The sequence below is a fragment of the Engystomops pustulosus genome, chromosome 2 (genome assembly GCF_040894005.1).
Source record: "Engystomops pustulosus chromosome 2, aEngPut4.maternal, whole genome shotgun sequence".
Taxonomy (NCBI): Eukaryota; Metazoa; Chordata; class Amphibia; order Anura; family Leptodactylidae; genus Engystomops; species Engystomops pustulosus.
Window position 1 is genome coordinate 58,985,891 of NC_092412.1, and position 23,737 is coordinate 59,009,627.

General features: G+C 40.9%; 2 protein-coding genes across 3 annotated transcripts; both read left to right on the forward strand.

Annotated features, from left to right (window-relative positions):
- The first annotated feature begins 2,366 nt into the window (after positions 1-2,366).
- LOC140117751 (chymotrypsin-like elastase family member 1) lies at positions 2,367-7,995 on the forward strand. Of its 2 annotated transcripts, XM_072134774.1 has the most exons (8): positions 2,367-2,428; positions 3,032-3,132; positions 3,679-3,779; positions 4,629-4,754; positions 5,318-5,454; positions 6,370-6,515; positions 6,624-6,773; positions 7,888-7,995. In XM_072134774.1, the coding sequence occupies exons 1-8, from the start codon at positions 2,389-2,391 to the stop codon at positions 7,894-7,896; spliced, it is 810 nt and encodes a 269-aa protein (XP_071990875.1). In that variant the 5' UTR covers positions 2,367-2,388; the 3' UTR covers positions 7,897-7,995. The 2 variants fall into 2 exon arrangements, with proteins under 2 accessions (XP_071990875.1, XP_071990874.1); XM_072134773.1 differs by lacking the exon at positions 7,888-7,995 and having other exon boundaries at positions 6,624-6,785.
- A 5,654-nt stretch (positions 7,996-13,649) lies between these two features.
- LOC140117750 (chymotrypsin-like elastase family member 1) lies at positions 13,650-18,696 on the forward strand. Its single transcript, XM_072134771.1, has 7 exons — positions 13,650-13,726; positions 14,727-14,827; positions 15,662-15,762; positions 16,613-16,738; positions 17,141-17,277; positions 18,281-18,426; positions 18,535-18,696. The coding sequence occupies exons 1-7, from the start codon at positions 13,687-13,689 to the stop codon at positions 18,694-18,696; spliced, it is 813 nt and encodes a 270-aa protein (XP_071990872.1). The 5' UTR covers positions 13,650-13,686.
- The last annotated feature ends 5,041 nt before the right edge of the window (positions 18,697-23,737 follow it).

The following is a 23,737-nucleotide window of genomic DNA, read 5'->3' on the forward strand; positions in this document are numbered from 1 at the left end:
GTATCTTTGACCAGAACATATTGGACCTAAACTTTGATAGTTGCTTTTATCTGGCGAGGGAAAGACACATCACACTTACATTAAACTGTGAATAAAAGTTAGATTTTAGTACTCACAGCTATACCTCTTTAATAATATTCAGTTAACTCTAGAGATGGGTGAGCACTAAAATGCTTGGGTGCTCGTTATTCGAGACAAACTTTTCCTGATGCTCGAGTGCTCGTCTCGAATAACGAGCCCCATTGATGTCAATGGGAGACTCTAGCATTTTTCAAAGGGACCATGGTTCGGGAATAAAATGTGTTATTTAATTGAAAAAGAAAGTCTTCTGATAAGTTAGCAGATGTATACAAACATCTGCAATCTATTCTTCACTGTTCCGCTCGTATATTATCTCCTGACAAGTTAGCAGATGTGAAGAACAGTGAAGAATAGAATAAAAACAGTGAACACAGTGAAAAACGCAGTGAAAAACACAGTGAAGAATAGATTGCAGATGTTCGGCACATTTGCTTAATTGTCGGGAGATACGCTGTCCCGGGATCCGCCCCTCTTCTTCCACTCAAGTCTCCCCGATCTCTCTGCGCTGCTCCCCGATGCCTCTGCGCTGCTCCCCAATGCCTCTGCGCTGCTCCCCGATGCCTCTGCGCTGCTTCCCGATGCCTCTGCGCTGCTCCCCAATGCCTCTGCGCTGCTCCCCATTGCCTCTGCGCTGCTCCCCGATGCCTCTGCGCTGCTCCCCGATGCCTCTGCGTTGCTCCCCGATGCCTTTGCGCTGCTCCCCGATGCCTTTGCGCTGCTCCCCGATGCCTCTGCGCTGCTCCCCGATGCCTCTGCGCTGCTCCCCGATGTCTCTGCGCTGCTCCCCGATGTCTCTGTGCTGCTCCCCGATGTCTCTGTGCTGCTCCCCGATGTCTCTGTCCTGCTCCCCGATGTCTCTGTCCTGCTCCCCGGTGTCTCTGTCCTGTTCCCCGATGTCTCTGTCCTGTTCCCCGATGTCTCTGTCCTGCTCACCGTGTTCTTTAATCTGTTCTTCACACATATATATTGTTCTTCACATACTATTTTGTTCGCACCGTTTCGCGCGTATCTTCCGACAAGTAAGCAGATGTGCCGAACATCTGTAATCTATTCTTCACTGTGTTCTTCACTGTGTTTTTCACTTAAATGATCCTGTGTTCACTGTGTTCACTGTTTTTATTCTATTCTTCATTGTTCTTCACTGTGTTTTTTTAATTAAATGCTTGATCTCGAGCAGGGGAAATACTCGTCCGAGCAACGAGCCGTTTCGAGTACCTTTATACTCAAACGAGCATCAAGCTCAGACGAGTATACTCGCTCATCTCTAGTGAACTCTTAAAGATTGTTCTCCCCCGACCTAAATCTTTATATTAGGAATAGAACTTACAGCTAAAGGAAATTTAGTAATTTTGCCAAATTCTTGCAAAAAAATATTCCGCAAATTCTGTATTGATAAAACTGTGCCAATTTGATACATATTTGTGAAGTCGGAGTCAGTTTATTTTATCAGGACTCCCCCAAAATGGTCTCCAACTCCACAGCCCTGCTTAGGAGTACAAATTATACACAATCCAGCCAAATTATACAGCACCAATATAAATACATATTTTACAAGGGCTTAAAGGGTTTGGCCACTTATGCAATACTTTAGAAGGGTAAGTTATAGACCCTAATAGGGGCACCTATATTATACTTACCCGGGTAAAGTCTCTCGCAGCTCCCTGTGGCTACTGAAAATCTTTACCAGACTAAGTATAATATAGGTGACCATATTAGGGTCTATTACTTACCCTAGTAAAGTTTTGTATAAATGGCCAACCCCTTACAATCCCCTCCATGTATAATAATTTGTCTGAATTATATACAATTTGTACCCCTAAGTATCTAGTTTTTAGTGGAAAGGAAAAGTGTGGGCGAAAGTAGATAGCTAGGGGCCTGTCTGATCTGCCTCAGTTAACTATGAATGCCATAATCTCACTTTTAGTTACATTTCTCATAGAGGCTGTATCATGGTTTGAGCCATAAATATAGTGATTATGTTCTCCCCACTGTAAAAAAAATTGAGAAATGATTGACTGACAAAATATTGTAGTCAAAAGGAAATGGAAAAAGGAAATATATTGGCTACGCTTTGCTTGACTTTGGAAATACCCACCAATCTTTTTTCTGTTTAGTATTACTATTTCTGATACTACACATATTTAGATAAGTTATTTGCCCTTGAAAAAATCTGCACTTACATCACCCATTGGTTATACCTCTAGCACCTGGAAATATTCACACTATACGTTAGCACTTCATGAATGGTATATAAGGAGACACCTCAGACAGGTTGGTACGGAAGGTTTCCCAGGGAATCAGCTCACAATGATCAGGCTTCTTGTTCTCGCTGCTCTTGTCATTTGCGGTACGTTCTCCCTTTCTTTGTGCACTGAGAGGAACAAGATTATTCATTATTAGGGGAGAAAATATTAATGATGATATTATATACTGTATCAATACCAAAATTACACCCCAAAAAATCTGATTATTTATATTGTGGCTAGTGATGGAGATGTTTCAAAATCTTTTTTTCTTTTTAATAGATTGTTTTGGTGTTTGGCCATTAATTGTCTAACATTATTTGCTTATTTGGATAATCTGCTCACAATGACTAATAAGTTTGCTTATCTAGACTGGATTGTTTTCAGAGAATCTCCCACTCTACCTGGTGTCCTTATGTATTAGGCAGAGCTTAAGTGACCTTAATAATTTCCCAAATAGTCTTTAAATTTTTTACACTATTAATGTAATCTAATCTGATCTACATTGACCTTGTAAACTCATATTGTCAATGTAATGTATTATTGAATGGCTAATTTCTGTACAAAATATAACATACATATATAATTTAACATATTGTACATAATAACTGTTGATCCATACACCTGTCATGTAACATTTCCTTGTAAGAAATCTACAAAATGTTTTTATTTTTGCATTTTTAATCTCATTATTATTCTGCCCATAGGACAATGTCTTGATGACATCCGCTATATTGAAGACATTGAAAATGATAATGGACGTGTGGTAGGAGGAACTAATGCCGCAAAGAACGCCTGGCCCTGGCAGGTCAGTATTTACATTTATGCAGTAAAAGATAAAAATTTTATAGAAAAAGCTTACTAGTAACATGTATTAAGTATTGTGACTAGAGATAGTCCACCCTTTTATTTCTGTCAGTTGCCTAATAACCTAACATTAATCCACTTGCTTCTAGTTCATGATTCTCATTTGTAGCAATAAGAAATAAGTTTGTATGCACTGAGCTACTGGAGAGCTTGTGTTGTAACAGTGGAGTAAGAATAGGATGAGCTTTTCTGTAAAAAGGAAAGACAGGGGCAAATAATTAAAGCGTATTCTTCCTTTATGTGCATTAAGTTGGGATTGCTATAGAGAAAGCCCAACATGGTATGAATCTGTATTTAATAACCTAACCTAACCTGTTAAAAGCTTTATTTTATTAATATGTAAATTAACTGCAGAGGCTACTGGAGCGTGTACTAGCCTGACTGGGCATTGGGATTTAAGGCTACTCCACGCCCCAGTAGCCTAATGGTAGGTTTCCTTTAAGTTAAAGTGTAATTTACAATGTTTTCTATCATTGGTTTCCTCCAGGTATCTCTCCAGTATCTCTCTGGCAGCAGCTGGTACCACACCTGTGGAGCTTCCCTCATCCGTGCTAACCGCGTTCTGACTGCTGCTCACTGTGTGGACAGGTAATCCTGAATTTTTAAATATCTTCTCACTGCCCACTCTCAATGTGCCTGTGGGGCCCCATCTGTCTTGTGCCAGCAACCATATCTTAAGACAACAGGAGGCTGTAGCTAAAGGACAAGTTAGCATCATTTAAATACAAACAATCGAAGAAATGTATTTCTATAGCTTATAAATGAAATAAAAGGCATATAGGTGAGATGGGAATACCCCTTCAAGTATAATTTCTTACGTCATGACATTTCTAACATTCCACTCCAAAATCAAAAAAGTACTCAAGATCTTTAATCAGTTGCTAAGTGTGAAGTCACTCTTAAAACAGTAATTCCATTGGGAAACTTTGCTATATCCACAGATGAGATAGAAGTCTTGACTCTTGACCACAATACTCCTACTGAAGTGAATAGAGTTAACTCCCTATGCATAATGACTATCTCTTCACCCACTACAGCTGGTTTGGGGGGACCCCTCATTTTGATTGTGATACATAGAAGGTCTAAGTTGAGACCTGAATCTGTCGGACATCATAAACTGCCCATCAATAAGCACATACAGATAACACAGTTCATTCTATAAGGTTCATACAAAATAAATCAGGCAAGTTTAGCTTCTTGATATTTGATAAATTAATTTGCTAAAAGCAAATGTTTAAGCAGCAAATACAGGCCATAAAGTATGGCTCTATGTTAAACACGCTGGAAAATATATATGTAAATGTTATCTTATATAGACAGTTAACCAACAATTTTTGTGACCATACATCTATTACCCAAAATGCAAAAGGTTTCATGTTGCTTTGAAAAATGAGTTTTTGTATCTAAAAGTTTGTATCTAATTTTTGTATCTAACAGAGTTGTTTCCTTCCGTGTGGCCCTTGGAGAGCACAGTCTTAGTGCTAATGATGGCACCGAGCAGTATATTTCCGTCTCTACCATCAGAAAACACGCTAGCTGGAACACCAACAATGTGGCTGCTGGGTAAATCTTTTTTTTATGTAGAATTTAATGTCTAAAATTTCCAAACTGTGTATAATGCAGGGTGCGGCAAATTCATGATTTCTGGCAAAGGTTCTTCATGAATCTGGTGCTCCCTGCACTGTCCCGACAGAGTGCACAGACTTTTTTTTGGTGCATCTCTAACATAGGGCATGCAACACATTTCTGTCGGATTCTGCATGATAAATGTGTCACACGGCGCGACTGAGCACCAAAACTCCCCTTCCAGCGACAAAATTTGTGTCGTGTGAAGAATAGTGCAGCTGTCACTGACACTTTACAAATACATGCGCAGGCAGTTTGCATATAAAAATGGGCAAGGTCCAACAGAAAACCTGCGCAAGAACCTTAGTAAATGTGCCCAAATTTATTGTAGAGATCTAAGTCAATTTTTCATTCATCCCCTTTTCTATGCCAATGAACTCATATCACAAACCTATCTCATGGAAGCCACTTACCTCTAGCACTGTTAATATATTTTAGGATGTTTAACATTTCTATGACAAAACTCTCCATGGTGTATATTGTATCATTTTCCCATACAGATATGATATCGCCATCCTGTGGCTGGCCTCCAGTGCTACCCTGAACAGTTCTGTGAAACTCGCCACCCTGCCCGCTAGTGGATCTACCCTGGCCCATAACTACAACTGTGTCGTTACTGGATGGGGTAGAACCAGCAGTAAGTTCTTTGTGTAAAATCATCTCTAAGACTAGGGGACTTTTTTTGGGACTTGCAAGCTAATTAACGCTTCTGGTTTGTTCGCATATATTAGGTGCTGTTACTTTTTTATTCTAAAATCATATTCTTTGGATCAGATTAACCATCAGCTGTGTTGATTTGAGTTTAAAATAACTGATGGCAATTGATTTAGTCATCCAAAAAAGGAAAATATATTTGACAATATATTACCGTAATTAAATTAGAAATTCCTTAATAGTCACACATAAGTACAGCACACTCAGCCTGCTACATTTATACACTTTCACACAGCCCTGCTACATCTATACAATTCCACACAGCTCTGCTACATCTATACAATTCCATACAACTCTGCTACATCTTTACACTCACACACAGCACTGCTACATCCATTCACTCATCCACAGGACTCCTACTTCCATTCTCTCACACACAGCTCAGTTATATCTATACACTTACACACAGCGTTGCTTCCTCTATACAATCACTCAGGTCTTCCTACATACATACACTCACATGAACACACTCAGCTCTGCTACATCCATACACTCTCTTTCTCTCTCACACACACAGCTCTTCATCATACCCAGTCCCAGCAAAAACTTATTTTCTGACTTCTCTGGCCCCATCTCCTGGCAGCAAGAAAGGGTTTAGGGACCATATAGTGGTGCAGGAACCATGTGATCAGTCAGATACTTCTGATATAACTTTAGGTCCTGCAGTTATTCTCACTTCTGATCTCCAGAACAGCCAAGAGATTCTGGCAGTCCAAAAATTGTTGGATTCCCTGTTGATAACCCAGTTTAATAATTCTCACAAGCAAAGTGGCATGTACACAAATGTAACCTAATGAAATTTTCTATACCAAAAACAATACTATTATTTCCCACACAGCTGGAGGATCTCTTGCCACTATCCTGCAGCAAGCCACTCTGCCCATTGTTGCCCACTCTACTTGCTCTCTGAGCTCCTGGTGGGGCAGCACTGTGAAGACCACCATGGTCTGCGCTGGTGGAGATGGAGTCAAATCTTCCTGCAATGTAAGTTGAAATGTTGCTGAAATGTTTACCCTAAACAGAGAATATAGCGAGTGCAACCATTACTCAAAATTTTACTCACGTCATTTTAAACATGATTCTATATCTTAGGGTGACTCTGGTGGACCCCTCAACTGCGCTGTCAACGGTGTGTACGAGGTCCATGGTATTGTCAGCTTTGGATCCTCTCTTGGATGCAACTATTACCAGAAACCTTCCGTCTTTACCAAAGTCTCCTCTTACATCTCCTGGATCAACAGCGTAAGTGAATGATTCCAATAATATGATACAGGATTTGTCCTTATAATAGCTATAATCTCCTGTATCAACAGCTAAAGGGATTGATATGATTTAATTGAATGTACTTAAGCACCTGCCCCATATATCAACCATATACTATGATGTCGGTATTAAAGGAAACCTACCATTTCAAATGGTAGGTTTAAGCTGTAAACAACGAGCACCAGCTCAGGGTGAGCTGGTGCCGGTGCTTAGTTTCGTTAGTGTTAAAACCGCGGTATCGCGGTTTTAACACTTTTTAAACTTTATAGCATAAACTGCTTCGGCGCTGCGTGCGCACTTTTTAAACTATAAAGTTTAAAAAGTGTTAAAACCGCGATACCGCGGTTTTAACACTAACAAAACTAAGCACCGGCACCAGCTCACCCTGAGCTGGTGCTCGGTGTTTACAGCTTAAACCTACCATTTGAAATGGTAGGTTTCCTTTAAGCCCCTTTCACACACGCCGTGTGGGGAGCTATATCTATATGTCCCCATAGATGGCTATGGTGACCCGGCAGAGGTATGAAGCCAAACACGTACACAGGGAAAAGATAGAGCTTGCTGTATATTTTCCCTTGTTTATGGCCATGAAGCACATGTTCATGAGAATGCAGCCTTACATAATATCTCAAGGATCTACGGTAATACATACAAGATAAGTGCATCAGATTTATAAATACAATGCACTTGTATCTCACAAAACAAGAGCTGCCTATCCCTAAGTATCATAGAAAAATTGCATAGAACGTGTCCCGGAGACTATACAAATATCTGTAAGCTCATTCTGCATGAGGGCAGGGGAGGAGGGAGCAGGATGTAGAGTAGAAAGCAGTGTGAAGATAACTGGTTACTCTGTGACTCCATTCTCTTTGCTGTCAGGGAGCCACAAATATTTTTATAAACCTTTAAAAGTGAGTGAAATCAGTAATGTGAACTAATTAAGCAGATTGGAAGTTAGTATTAAAAAGCCTGGGAACCTGTCATTAAGTGAAGAAGTGAAATCATGATGACAGGGTCGCTTTGAGCTATAAAATCACTGAAGCTAAAACGTATACAAATGAAAAGCTTATATTTTGTATATTTTCTCTTGCAGAACATCTAAATGGATGGCACTTTTCTACCTTGAGGAAACAGCAACATCTCACAACCTACCTGTGTTGTTTTACATGCCAGATCGCTAATAAAGAAATTACCTCCACTAAACATTACACTCTCTGATTCATTACTACTTGATAGTATATGATAGAATTATTGGACATCTCACCCAACATTTGAGGCTGATAAGATAAATAGTAATGAATCCTATTAGAGAAAAAACTACTTTTTTTGTCTGTCCGACTCTTCTTCATCCCTTAATTGGTATTCACTTTGCAATTTCTACTGCAGCTCAAAGAGGTGCCAGATTTCATAACGGGGCGGTAGGAAGAAGTTAGATTTAACTGAAAAGGGGAATACAGGGGAATAGAGGCTATTACTGCTAAATTGTGGGTGTTTGATATGCATGTGATACTCAGTACTTGTGTAATGAGGCTGACAAGGGATGTACATCCAAGGAAAAAAATTAAGGGAGAATGATGAACCTTAACGTTACACCCATCCAGCTCTTCCAACCAACTTGCAAGATGGTAGACGACGACTAGGTGTGGTTTTCTACCCAGCGCCACTTGATCTCCTTCTTGAACATAAATAATGCACACTTACAAGAAGAAAAAGATATCAAAATACAACAAGATCAACTTTATTCATATGTCAATTGTTGAAACACAGAAAACTTGATGATGAAAGCATCTGTCATCACAACTAGCTTAACTGTCTGCAGCTTTAAGTACAGAAGTTAATGTTAAATGTGCTGAGCACAAATGTTACATTACTCATTCTTTTATGAGGAGCCACAGGACTCTCATTGGCCACACCATTCTTGGGAGGGTTCTGGTGATGGTATATTTTGAGAAGACAACAGACATTGAGGTCCTTGTCAGAGACCCTTGTTCGTACCTCAGAACCATAACCCTACCTAATGAACGAGGTACTGGACAGAGTTATGGGCCAGACAATACTGGACTACAATTGGAACTGGCGGTGAGACACATAGATAATAGAGGAGGAACTTTTTTTAATGGAATATAATGTATAGAGTCCATGCTAGGCAACTGTAATCTAAACAAAAGTGGATAAATAATGTCAATTATACTGCACGCACCAATATATAACGTGGATCACATTTCCAGACATAACCCTGAGGCATAGGTTTTAGTAAACAGCAACAACTGTTGCCCTAAAACATAATCAGGACCAGAAGAACCATTTTTATTAGCCTTATGTTGTTGCCTATTTTGAGCTTTATCCAGGATCAAAAGAGCCTGGACTCAGACTGTGCAGTCATTGATACATTAGCTCAGCAGTGGGGTTAACAGACATGAAGGAAGGCGCAAAATACTTTATTATATACTTTTATTACACATAGTGATGGTTACTGGCATAGGCCAGCTATGTAAAGCAGTTTTAGACTTCTGATCATTTTATTTCAAACATACGGCTGGGCTCAGAAAGAAGAACTGGCATTTGGAAAACAGACGTTTTACATATTTTATTTTAGCTGCCCTTAGGGCCATTATAGAACTGAGCTAATTTGGAATCTACACCCCTCCATGAGTTAATCTAGGGGTGTATCGAGCATTTTAACCCTACAGGTGGACCCCAAGGAGAATGCGTACTGAATAGTGCATAGTAAAAATGATGTCATCTTGTGCGCAGTTCTTGCCACGGGAGGCAAACACCCCAAAAATCATGATGTGGGTTCAGCAATACCACATATGTGGCTATAATCTGCAGATTGGGCACATGGCAGGACTCAGAAGGGAAGATGCGGCATGATATATCAGCTGTGCAGAGTACATGAGGGTAAATCATCCAGAAAATAAAAAAATTACATATCCAGGGAGCTGGGATAAATCCTAAAACAATCCTCCATACTTGGTTCAGGTTTTTCAGGGCATGTGTAACACTGGGAAACGGTTTGTCTTAAACCCCTTTTGTAGCACATCCTGCACCTTTTTAGATTCCTTCCCCTGCTGGCAGTTTGGGGAACTTCTCCTGAAAAGTGCTGCCCTTGCACAATATGTGTGGCCTCCAGAAATACTGGCATTCCCCCTGTCCTAGTCTCACATGCTTGACTACCAACTCTTAAAATTCCAGGAAAGTTCCCCTCTGGCCTGAACAATGTAACACATAAGCATTATACAGTACCATCTGCATGATGTGCATGACCAGCTTCTTGTACTACACCTTCGACTTCCGCATAGCGTTATATGACTGAAGCACCTGGTCCGACAAGTCAACCCTTCCTATGTACTTATTGTAGTCCAAAATGCAATCACATTTAGGAGTTTCTGTTCTGGTACCTCGTACTGGGAAAGAGGTGTTACCCTTTTCCCCCTAGCAGCGATTTAAGGAGACCTCTTTGATTTCGTCTTACAGTGCCGCATGCCGCAGCATTTTTGGAAGCGAGGCACTTTAACAGGGTAGTGCTGGTGTAAAAATTGTCAGGTAGCCCTGGTCCAGTAGTGGGTGCACCAAACCCCAGACTACTTTTCCAGGGGGGGGGGGGGGCATTCTGCGGGCACTATTCTGGAGTCCTTTCCTTCATACACTCTAACCTTGTATATGTACCCTGATGCACTCTCACCCAGCTTATACATCTTCACGCTATACCTGTCGAATGAAGTCTCCCTTTAAAATATACCAGGGATTCGTCAGTAGATATGTGCTTCTCTGGGGTATATACTTCCATATATTTGGCACTCAAATGGTCTATGATGGGCCTAACCTTATATAAACAATCATATCTGTGGTCATCTCAGGGTGGGCATTGTGTATTGTTGGCATAATGCAAAAACTTCAAAGCTCATCCTACTCATCACCGTGTGGAACATCGGATGTGGTACAAAATGTCTGTTCTCAAATAGTCCCTGATTTGGAGCTTTTTTACCAGTCCCATAAAAGGTACCATGCCTCAATATTTTTTCCATCTCTGCTGCAGTGACAGGGGTCCACCTGTGGGGTTGTTTGTAAAAAGAAGTGGGGTTTTGTTGTTATTATTATTATTAGGCAATATGTTGTGCAGCATAGGGATTTTCTGGGATACTATCATACTAATTAGGTCCTCACTAGATAAAATCTTAAAATAGTCCACTAGTCTGAGCACTGCCGTGTCTATGTGTGTCCCAGGACTGGCCATAAAATCAGGGACCTGAGGGGCATAGTTACTGGGGGTCACCCATGTGGGGTCAGAAGTCCCAAACACTTCTTCAGCAAAAAACCTGGGCACTTCCTCAGCACTAGTCCAAAGGCACCTTCTTGGGGGTTCCACTGGGTAACTATTTGATGATGAGGATGACAAATAAAATGGGCATTCGCCCCCATCAGCAGATTCCGTATTGGAGGCAATAAAACTGTACTCCTCCAATGTTGTATATGTTTTACAAGTCATGATTTTCCCTGACCTGAAAAAAGGAAAACAGAAAATCGGAGGGTAAGTACACAAACAAGGCGTGCACAACTACCTCCTCCACAGGCGACATACACTACTTCGAACGTCACATACAGCGTTCGCTACTTCCTCCTTCACACACGGCATGCACAACTATATCCTCCAAACATGGTGTGCACAACTCCCTCCTCTAAACATGTGTGCACTACTATCTCCTCCAAACACACATGGTGTGCATTACTACCTCCTCCACACACGGAATGTACTACTACCTCCTCAACACACGGCATGCACTACTAACCCTCCCCGCATGGCGTGTACTACTACCTCCTCCACACATGATGTGCATTACTTTCTCCTCCACACACGGCAAGTACTAATACCTCCTCAACACACACCATGCACTACTACCTCCTCCCCGCATGGCGTGTACTACTACCTCCTCCACAAACGGCATGCACTACTACCTCCTTCACACACGGCGTGTACTACTACATCCTCCACACACGGCATGCACTACTACCTCCTCCACACTACTACCGCCTCCACACATTGTGTGCTCTACTACCTCATCCACACATGCCATGCTCTACTCCCTTCTCCAAAAACACGAGCACTACTACCTCCTCCGCACTACTACCTCCACCACAGACAGCGTGCACTACTACCTCCTACAGAAACCACTCTTCCATGCACTACTCCTACTATCACTGGGTTGACTGGTCAGACCAGAAGCTTGTCCCCTATAGCACCATGTAGAAATCAAGGGTGCAACATCTCCCACCGGGGCCTAGAATTTTCTTGGGGCCTGGAGACAGCCGGGACCCAGAATACCGGAGTGGCTGGCTAGTGTGGCCTAGGGCACGCTGTTTTTCAGGTACTTGGTATGGGAACTGGAGGGATGTCCCCTTATTGAACCTCAAACAGTAGGCAACAGCCCAAACACGATTAACATCAGATTCTGGTTCCTGGAGTGGTCATGGAGAGTGGTCCGCGGGAAAGGTGCACGAGTCTGATAGTAGATGCAGGCTGGGATAGTTGAGGTGGACCTGTGTCCAAATTGTGAAAGCTGCAACTATGGGATAGAGTGCCCTGACTCAGTTCCTGGGATTGTTATCAGTGGCAGAACTGAAGGTGTACTGCACACTCTATCTCTCTGTTCACCCTGACTCTGCAGTCTGAACCAACAGACCAACAGACAAAGATCATGTGCTCCCACTGCACAGGGGTTTTATACTCCCCCTGGTCAGGTGGTAGCATCTCTCCAATCACACTCAAGCTTACAATACAGCCACATAATTGGATAATTACTTACACCCATTTAACTATTGCCGTTCCAGTCAGAATCTACAGCTGCAATTTACCTAGCATTATCCGCTCACCAGATAGATCCTGATATGGAGAGGGCACTATTCACAACTACCACCTTGCCTATTCTTTGGCAGGGGTGTTGCAAGGGTGTGGTACAAGAAGCTGGCTGTGCACATCATGCAGATAGCACTGTATAATGCATACATGTTACATTGATGTGTTGGTCTGAAGGAACTTTCCTGGAGTTTCAAGAGGTGGTTATCAAGCATTTGCTTTATGGAGACCATGAAGTGGGGAGTGCTAGTGCATTTGGAAGAGAGGCCACACGGCTTGTATCAGGGCAGCACTTTCCAGGAATAGTTCCTCAAACTTCTGGCAAGTATAGGAATAAAAAAAAGGTCCAGGACGTGCTACACAGGCATACAAAGGGAATTCATTTACCAGTGTGACACGTGCCCCAATAAACCCGGACTATGTATAAAGGAAAGTATCACAACTCCCTGGATGTTTAATTGTTTTTTTTTTATTATTATGATTTACCCTGATGTACAATTCACAGCTTATACATAATGCTGCATGCCGCCTCCTCCCTTCTGAGCCCTGCCGTGTGCCCTGACAGTAGATTATTGCCACAAATTGGATATTGCTGTACCCGGGAGTAAAAGGACATGTTTGAGAAAAGATTCTATTTTTATGCTGCACCATGCAATAAATGCCGTAATGTTACTTTTACATTTCTCATAGGGGCTGTATCAAGGTTTGATAAAGGTCTGCTAAATATAGTGATTATGTTCTACCGACTGTAACAACTGAGAAATGATTGACAAAGTATTTTAGTCAAAAGGAAATGGAAAACGGAAATGGCTTTGGAAAAACCCACCAATCTTTTTTCTGTTTAGTATTACTATTTCTGATACTACACATAGTATAGATAAGTTACTTGACCTTGAAAAAACTGGGCTTACATCTCCCATTGGTTATACCTCTAGCACCTGGAAATATTCCCACTATACGTTAGCACTTCATGAATGGTATATAAGGAGACACCTCAGACAGGTTGGTACGGAAGGTTTCTCAAGGAATCAGCTCACAATGATCAGGCTTCTTGTACTCGCTGCTCTTGTCATTTGCGGTAAGTTCTCCCTTTCTTTCTGGTGGCATCTTCCAGAAAATCAACTTTAAAGTGACATGTAATTGGTTGTATAAAGTCAAAGAGGTGGAGAGTTTAACACTGAAGTCAAGCTTTCCTCACTTTATTAACCAGATCTCCTTCTTTCTGAGGTGAGTGGAACTTGACTTCAAGGCTGAGCTCTCCGCCTCCATGACTTTAAACAACCAATTTCCATATCACTTTAAAGTTGATTTTCTGAATGATGCCACTACACAGAGCCACTAAAGAAACATGATCTTGAAGGTATTCATCTGAGAAGTTGCGTGACTAGGAGAGGCAGGGCCCCATAGCAGGCCTCCCCCCACCATACATTGTATACATACACATACAGCATATATAGATCACATATATGTACAATGTGCAGCATAATATGTATATAATGGTGCACATCCTCCACTTTTCAGTTTGTCAGGTCAGATGATGGGGTCCCTGAAGCTGTGGGCCCCATAGCAGCTGCTATGGCTGCTACCACTGTAGTTACGCACCTTCGTCTGAGTCACAACATACTGGTAATGGTTAAGTAGGTTCGATTTCTGATGACAGGTTCCTTTTAAATGTCTTATTATTTGCATATTTGGATAATCTGCTCACAATGAGCAATTGTTCACATGTTTTCTTATCTAGACTGGATTGTCTTCTAAAATTGTTTCAAATAATCTCTACCAGCTCAGTCTGGTGTCCCTATGTATTAGACAGAGCCTAATTAACTAAGTTCCCAAATAGTCTTTAAATTTTTTTACACTATTAATCTAATGTGATCTACTTTCATCTTGTAGACTAACATTATCAATGTGATGTATTATTGAATGGCTCATTTCTCTACAAGATACAACATCTTGTATATTATAACTGTTGATCCATACACCTGTCATGTAACATTTCCTTGTAAAAAATCTAAGTAAGAAATCTACAAAATGTTTTTCTTTTTACATTTTTAATCTCATTATTATTCTGCCCATAGGACAATGTCTTGATGACATCCGCTATATTGAAGACATTGAAAATGATAATGGACGTGTGGTAGGAGGAACTAATGCCGCAAAGAACGCCTGGCCCTGGCAGGTCAGTATTTACATTTATGCAATCGTATCAATTTTCGCAATAAGAGAGAAAGTGTGTTCTTAGATAGTTCTGCATAGAGAAGGGTTAAAAACATGAATATTAGTTGATATTATCCCTTCTCAAAATGTAGTATCATATAAAGTGAATATTTACATTATCTGTGAGGTGCAGCAGCTCCTGTGTGCAGTAAATTCTCCCTGTAATCTGATGGCTAAGAATCTGGTGGGGGAAGGGGGGCGGCACTTATGGGGGATATATCTTTGGCTCTGTGACACATAGAACCTCACTTCTTTTTTCCTACAAAGAAGAGAGTCTCCTCTTTTATATGAAAATGTCAGGAAAATGGAGATATTAACTGTTAAACTGCCATCGGGAGTGATTTTTTTTTATATAAAAATGGCACCTGATATTCTCACTTTAAACCTGAATATCTCTGGATTCATAGAACCTAGAAACAAAATTCAAGATTCATTTGAAAGAAGAGATTCTCCCCTTGCCCTGGGCAATTGCCCACTTTTCTTACCCATAGAGCCGGCCCTGTCCGGACTCACCAAACCAGTGATTTTCATATACTTGTCTCATTATGGGAAAAAAATAAGCATGGACTACAAGTTTTAATATCAATAATCTTTGTCCAGCGTCTATAATTTCACAGGCTACTGGGGTGAGTACTAGCCTGGCCGGGCACTGGGAGCTAAGGCTACTGCATGCCCAATAGCCTCTGCAGTTAATTTACATAACTTACATTACTTAAATAATCTTTTTAACAAGTTAAAAAGTTTCATTTAACTTATAATGTCATTTACAATATTTTCTATCATTGGTTTCCTCCAGGTATCCCTCCAGTATCTCTCTGGCAGCAGCTGGTACCACACCTGTGGAGCTTCCCTCATCCGTGCTAACCGTGTTCTGACCGCTGCTCACTGTGTGGACAGGTAATCCTGAATTTTTAAATATCTTCACATTTTCTATATTACTGTGTCATATAATATATATAACTGCCCACTCTCAATGCGGGGCCACCTCTGCCTTGGGGCAGCAGTCACATCTAATGACAACAGGAGGCTGTAGCTAAAGGGCAAGTAATCTCCATTAAAATACAACCAATCGAAGAAATGTATTTATATAGCTTATAAATGGAATAAAAGGCATATAGTGTGAATACCTTCAAGTGTAATGTCATAGTATATTTTTTTACATCATGACATAATGAACATTCCACTCCAAAATCAAAAAAACACTCCAGATCTTAAATCATGTGTGAAATCACTCTTAAAACAGTAATCCCTCTGGAAAAATTTGCTATATCCACAGCTAAGAGAGAGTTTTCTTAACCTCAAAAGTCTTCTGAAGTGAATAGAGTTAGATGACTGATGCATGATGACTATCGCTTCATACACTACAGTTGACAGGTTTGGGGGACCCTTGTTTTTGATTCTGATACATAGAAGGTCTAAGAGTTGAGAACTGAATCTGTCGGACATCATAAACTGCCCATCAATAAGCCCATACGGATGACACCATTCAGACTATAATGTTTATACAAAATAAATCAGGCTTCTTGATATATGACAAATTAATTTGCTTAAAGCAAAGTTTTAAGCACCAAACATGAGCCACAAAGTATGGCTCTATGTAAAACATGATGGAATATATATGTGCAAATGTCATGTTATACAGACAGTTAACAAACAATTTTTGTCATACATCTATTACCCAAAATGTAAATGGTTTCATGTTGCTGTGAAAAATGCATCTATCTTTCAATCCTGTCTTCTCCAACAGAGTTGTTTCCTTCCGTGTGGCCCTTGGAGAGCACAGTCTTAGTGCTAATGATGGCACCGAGCAGTACATTTCCGTCTCTACCATCAGAAAACACGCTAGCTGGAATACCAACAATGTTGCTGCTGGGTAAATCTTTTTTAAGTAGAATTTAATGTCTAAAATTTCCAAACTAATCAAAAGAGAAATATCTCTGCTATAGTAGTACATACTATCACTACCTCTAATGTACAATATTATTTAGTGATTTTTAATATAATAAATTGTTTTTATGATAACCTCCTGGGACCAAATTTACTGCAGAGATCTTAGTTAATGTTTAATTCATCCCCTTACCTATGCCAATGAACGCATATGACAAGCCTATCTCATGTAAGCCACTTACCTCTAGCACTGTAAATATATATTACGGTATACATATATATTATAAATAATAATTATATCATAATTATAGGTATATATTATGTTTTCTGAATTATATTTCAATGATAAAACTCTCCATGATGTATATTGTATCATTTTCCCATACAGATATGATATCGCCATCCTGTGGCTGGCCTCCAGTGCTACCCTGAACAGTTCTGTGAAACTCGCCACCCTGCCCGCTAGTGGATCTACCCTGGCCCACAACTACAACTGTGTCGTTACTGGATGGGGTAGAACCAGCAGTAAGTTCTTTGTGTAAAATCATCTCTAAGACTAGGGGACTTTTTTTGGGACTTGCAAGCAAAGTAACGCTTCTGGTTTGTTCGCATATATTAGGTGCTGTTACTTTTTTATTCTAAAATCATATTCTTTGGATCAGATTTACCATCAGCTGTGTAGATTGGAGTCTTAAATAACTGACGGCAATTGATACATGTGATATATACCACATTTCCCGACTATTAGACACACCCCAGACTGAGTCATCCAAAACAGTAAAAATATGTTTCATATCAATTAAAAAATCCCCAATGGTCACACATAAGCACAGCACACACAGCTCAGCTACAGCCATTTACTCCCAGACAGCTCTGCTACATCTATACACTCACCCACAGCTCTACTACATCTTTACACACACACAGCTCGGCTACATCCTTTCACTCACACACAGCTCTGCTGTATCTAGACACTCACACACAGCTCTGCTACAGCCATTCACTCACACACAGCTTCGCTACATCTATACACTCACACAGAGCTTCGCTACATCTATACACTCACACATATCTCTGCTACATCTATCCACTCACACACAGCTCTGCTACATCTATACACTTGCACACTGCAACACTTCATTTATTTACTCACACATAGCTCTATTATATCCATTAACTCACTCAGGTCTGCTAACATACATGCACTCACATGAGCACACTCAGCCCTGCTACATCGATTCACAGTTCTTCGTCATACCCCGTCCCAGCAGCCATTTCTTTCTGAGTTCTCTGGGTTTAGGGACCATGTAGTGGTGCAGGAACCATATGATCAGTCAGGTACTTCTGATATCACTTTAGGTCCTGCAGTTATTCTCACTTCTGATCTCCAGAACATCCAGGAAGGTCTGGGATGCTGAGATCCCCTGCTGGGGACCTAGTTTTATAATTGTCACAAGCAAAGTGGCACGTACACAAAGTAACATAATGCAATTTTCTATACCATTAAATACTATTATTTCCCCCACAGCTGGAGGATCTCTTGCCACTATCCTGCAGCAAGCCACTCTGCCCGTTGTTGCCCACTCTACCTGCTCTCTGAGCTCCTGGTGGGGCAGCACTGTGAAGACCACCATGGTCTGCGCTGGTGGAGATGGAGTCAAATCTTCCTGCAATGTAAGTTGAAATGTTGCTGAAATGTTTACCCTAAACAGAGAATATAGCGAGTGCAACCATTACTCAAAATTTTACTCCCGTCATTTTAAACATGATTCTATATCTTAGGGTGACTCTGGTGGACCCCTCAACTGCGCTGTCAACGGTGTGTACGAGGTCCATGGTATTGTCAGCTTTGGATCCTCTCTTGGATGCAACTATTACCAGAAACCTTCCGTCTTTACCAAAGTCTCCTCTTACACCTCCTGGATCAACAGCGTAAGTGAATGATTCCAATAATATAATACAGGATCTGTCCATATAATAGCTATAATCTCCTGTATCAACAGCTAAAGGGATTTATATGAATTTATTGATTCTACTTAAGGACCTGCCCATATATCAACTGTATACTATTTATACACTTTATTATATTTTCCTGCTTTGGATAGATGTTTTATTATACCTGGTCACGATTGGATGGCCATACTGTTTCTCACTGCACCATGGGGGTTATTTAAGAGGGCTTCTATGGCAGAAACTGTGAAATATCCACAAATGCTAGTGATCTGCCAGCACTTGCATTATTTTCCCCTTCACGGCAAGGGGCATGAAGGTGAGCTAGGCCAGCGGGAAAGTGAAGGCCAACGAGGCGAGCCAGAACATTATACACTTTAAAGGGTTTTAATAAATAACCCCCGTGACTAAGCCGTGAAGCCAAGCTGCTAAATATAGAGCAAGTCCTATTCCTGCCCAAATGTGAGTTGAGGATGCTCAGCTTTCAGCTTCCTCAGTTTCCCACCCTCCTTCTCCACTCAGCCAAAACAGGCCTCAAACTCTAGGCCACAAAACACTAGGTTGGCATAGGTCAATTGAATTGCAAGTATTACAACTTGGGGCTGTTTGCATCACCGTCACTTTTGGGCCAAGGCTTGGCTGCACAGCCACCACTAAGTGTGAAAACACCTTGAGGTAATGCTTGAAATTAGACTATAAAATTTCTTTTGGCACACTTCTGCATGAGGGGAGGGGGAGGAGGGAGCAGGAAGTAGAGTTGTGAGAGCAGTGTGAAGATAACTGGTTACTTAGCCACAAATACATTAATTAACTTTTAAAAGTGAGTGGAAGCAGTAATGTGAATTATATAGGCAGATTAAAAATAAGTATTACAAAGCCTATGGGAACCTGTCATTGAGTGAAAATGTGAAATCATGATGACAGGGTCGCTTTGAGCTATAAAATTATTGAAGCTAAAAGGTATACGAATGAAAAGCTTATATTTTGTATGTTTTCTCTTGCAGAACATCTAAATTGATGGCTCCTTTCTACCTTGAGGAAACAGCAACATCTCACAACCTACCTGTGTTGTTTTACATGCCAGATCGCTAATAAAGAAATTACCTCCACTAAACATTACACTCTCTGATTCATTACTACTTGATAGTATTTGCAATTATTCATTGGACATCTCACCCAACAATTGAGCCTTTTAAAAGAAATAGTAAACTTTTTTTTGTCCATCCAACCCCTCTTCACCCCTTAATTCACTTTGCAATTTCTACTGAATTAATCTTGTTAGAGCAAGACAGACTGCAGCTCAATGAGGTGTCAGATAAAGGGGGATAGGAAGAAGTGGAATTTAACAAAGAAAGGGGAAGACAGGAGAATAAAGGCTACTAGAGTTAAATTGTGGGTGTTTGATATGCATGTTATGCTCAGCACTTGTGTAATGAGGCTGACAAGGGATGTACATCCAAGGAAAAAAACTAAGGGAGAATGATGAACCTTAACGTTACACACATTCAGCTCTCTCTACCAACTTGCTGACCCTACCCAAGATGATAGGCGACAACTAGGTGTTGTTTCCCATGAGGCCCCACAACATCTCTTACTTAAGCATAAACAATGTACACTTGCAATAAGAAAGAAATATCAAATTACCACAAAACCAACTTTATTGGTCGTAACATAATTACTACCAGAAGAGCATTTTCTATTAGCCTAATGTAGTTGACGTTGTCTGATTTGAGCTTTAGCCAGGTTCAAAAGACCCTGGACTCAGACTGTGCACAATCATTGACATGTTAGCTTAGCAGTCTTAAGATCTTCATTTAAAGGATTCTTGACTTCCTTTGCTGCTGCTGCCGGGTGCTCTTGTGACTCATAGCACCTGGTGGCTACGGAGAAACTTTACGAGGGTAACCCTTTCCAAACCTTTTAGGTCCTTGCGCGAAAGTTATAAATTAATTCTGAATAATATTTTGTGATAAAGTATCAATCTTTTAGTGGAATGGACAAGTTGCCGAAGTAGGTAATGGGGGGGCTGTCTGACCTGCCTCGGTTGACTGTAAATCCCTTGCTTGAGTTTCTCATAGGGAATGTACCAAGGTTTGAGCCATAAATATAGTGATTATGTTCTGCCTGCTGTAAAATCTGAGAAACAATTGATTGACTAAATATTTTGAAAAAGACAGCAATCTATTATTCTGTTTAGCATTACTGTTACTAAACATATTTGTAGTAGTTACTTGCCCTTGAGAAAAAATGGGCTTATATCTCACACCTGTAAATATTCCCACTTCATGAATGGTGTATAAGGAGACATCTTAGACAGGTTGTTCCCGAAGAATTTCAGACAATAAGCTCACAATGATCCGGCTTCTTGTTCTCGGTGCTCTTGTCATTCACTGCAGGTTCTCCCTTACTTTATGAACTGAGAGAAACAAGGTTATTGATAATTAGAAAAATTAGTAACTAATGCCGTAAAGAACACCTGGCCCTGGAATATCAGTATTGTGAACCTACTGCTCTATCTATTAGGTTTGTCTTTGGGCATTCTCCTTGGACCTCTCCGGGATTCATCCTTTTAACCCTTTACAGGGATCTCTTGTGGTGGTCCCAGTATTAATGTCAATCCGGTCCTCCTGGCTTTCTTCTTCATCCTCCACTTCTATCCCGCTTCTTGCTTGCTTAGTGAGCAGAATATTCCTCTCAAGATTGTCAATTGCTCGAAGATGCGAAATATCTTACTCCAGATCTCTAACACGAGCTTCCAAATGAAAAATATGGGCACATCAGTCACAGCGCTATTTACCCTGGAACTGGTCCAGCAGTGTATATATACGGCAGAGTGTGCACAGGAGCATACCATAGACATATCCAAGTTACAAAACCTTGAAGAGTATTTAAATAAAAAGATATGCAATGTGGATTACTTACAGTTCTGTGAACCCCTCCTTTTTGGAACTCTGCTTGTTTCCACAAGCCAAAAAGAGGTGCAGCAGGAACAGCGAACACACAGATAGGCAGACACCCACACATAGAAAAACAGAGAACACATAGGGGCTTATTTACTAATTGTCCCGTGGCGGCATTTTGGTTGGGTTTCCCCGACTTTGTCGCACACAATCGTTTTGTGTCGCAATCACACTGGCTTTCACATCGGACAGGTCGACGGACGATCCGAAGGATTCGGACTACGCGCGGGATTTAACAATTCAAATTATGTCGACGGGAATAAGAAGGTGAACTCCGGCGGACTTGAGCGGGGAAGCAACACATGCAGGATCTTGGGGGCACGATCTTGTTGAATCGTTGCAGACTTCATCCTCGTCGGACATCGCACCTTGGGGATCGCGCAGAGACCGGGTAAGTAAATGCGCCCCATACTTACCTCAGTCTCCCCTCAGCAGTGCTGCAAACTTATGGCATACTTATGCCATACAGATATGATATTGCCATCCTGTGGATGGCCTCCAGTACTACCCTGAACAATCATGTGAAAGTGGCTGGTCTGCCAGCAAATGGATTTACCCTAGACCACAACTTCAACTGTGTCGTTACCCGAGGGGGTTCTACTTAACTTTAATGCATCTAGAGGCAATTCAGACCATTTTTGGTTGAGCGCCAATTCATCAAACCTTTGGACCACAATATTTACGGTCTGTGTGCCAAAATTCATGAAAGCCCCCCTTTGTTTACCAAACAATTTCACAAATGAAATGTGATTTAACAGTGGTAAAAAAAATGCTCAAAATCACATGGGCGACTACAAGTGTGCCATGTATTTAGAGAGGACCTGTAACCAGATTTTGACCAGTAACAATGCCTGCTGATAAAGGGGTTACAATTCTCCCCATTTCACCTAAAATTAGCTGCCAGTGAGACTTTGTACCTTAATTACAGACATTTTTCTGATATGCAAATTAGCTTTACTGACTCATGTCTGGTGTTTGTGACTCTTCTCTCTCTCAGGCTGGCAGTGAACTACGTCCCATTATTCAACTACAGACATATAAAGCTTTATGTACAGATGGGAAATATTGGGGCAAATTTATTTACCTGGTCCTGTCGCGATCCCCGATTCGGACGGTCCGATGAGGATGAAGTCTGGCGCGATTCATGAAGATCGTGCGCCCAAGTTCCTGCACCCGTCGCTTCCCTGCTGAGGTCCGCCGGAGTTCACCTTCTTCTTCCCGGTGCTTGTAAGTACGTGTCTTGCGACACAATTCTAAATGTTAAATCTTGTGTATTGTCCGAATCCGGCGGGTTGTCCGACGGCCAACCCCCCCATTTCTGATGCATGCAAGCTGATGCGCCAAAATCCGATTGTGTGCGCCAAAATCCCCTGTTAAATGCGCCGCAAAACGGAAATTGTCGGGAAACCTGACGAAAATGTGCTCCGCTGACCCATAGTAAATGAGCCCCATTGTGTCAATTTTTTACGGTGCCTTGTGTTACAATCATCATGTGACATCATCCTAGGTCCTTCAGCCTTCTATACTGTTTAATTTCTTTGTAATATTTATTTTATTCTGTATCTTAGGGTGACTCTGGTGGATCCCCGTAATGCACTTTCAGTGGTGTGTACGAGGTTCATGGTATTGTCATTGTCAGCTTTGGATCCTCTCAACTTTTACCAGAAACCAGCAGAGTTCACCAAAGTCTCCTCTTACACCTCCTGGATCAACAGTGTAAGTGATGTGTATGAATATTATCCAGAATATGTCCATATATCAGTGACAATCCCTGGGAATCAATAGCTGAAGTCATTTGTATAATTTTATTATTTCTACATTGAAGGACCTGCCCCATGTATCAACTATATGCGATAATTTCAATATTACTTACATTGATATCTGCTGTGCTGCTATTAAAATTCACCTTATTTGCGTATTTGGGATTGGACCTTGTAGCACCACTTAAGTAAAACTTAAAGCTATAGGAATCTTGAAGCTAAAATCTTAATTTATTCATCTTGACAACTGAAGTATACAAATGAAAAACTTTTCAGTTTTTTTTTTTGCAAAACATCTAAAAGAGATGACTCCTT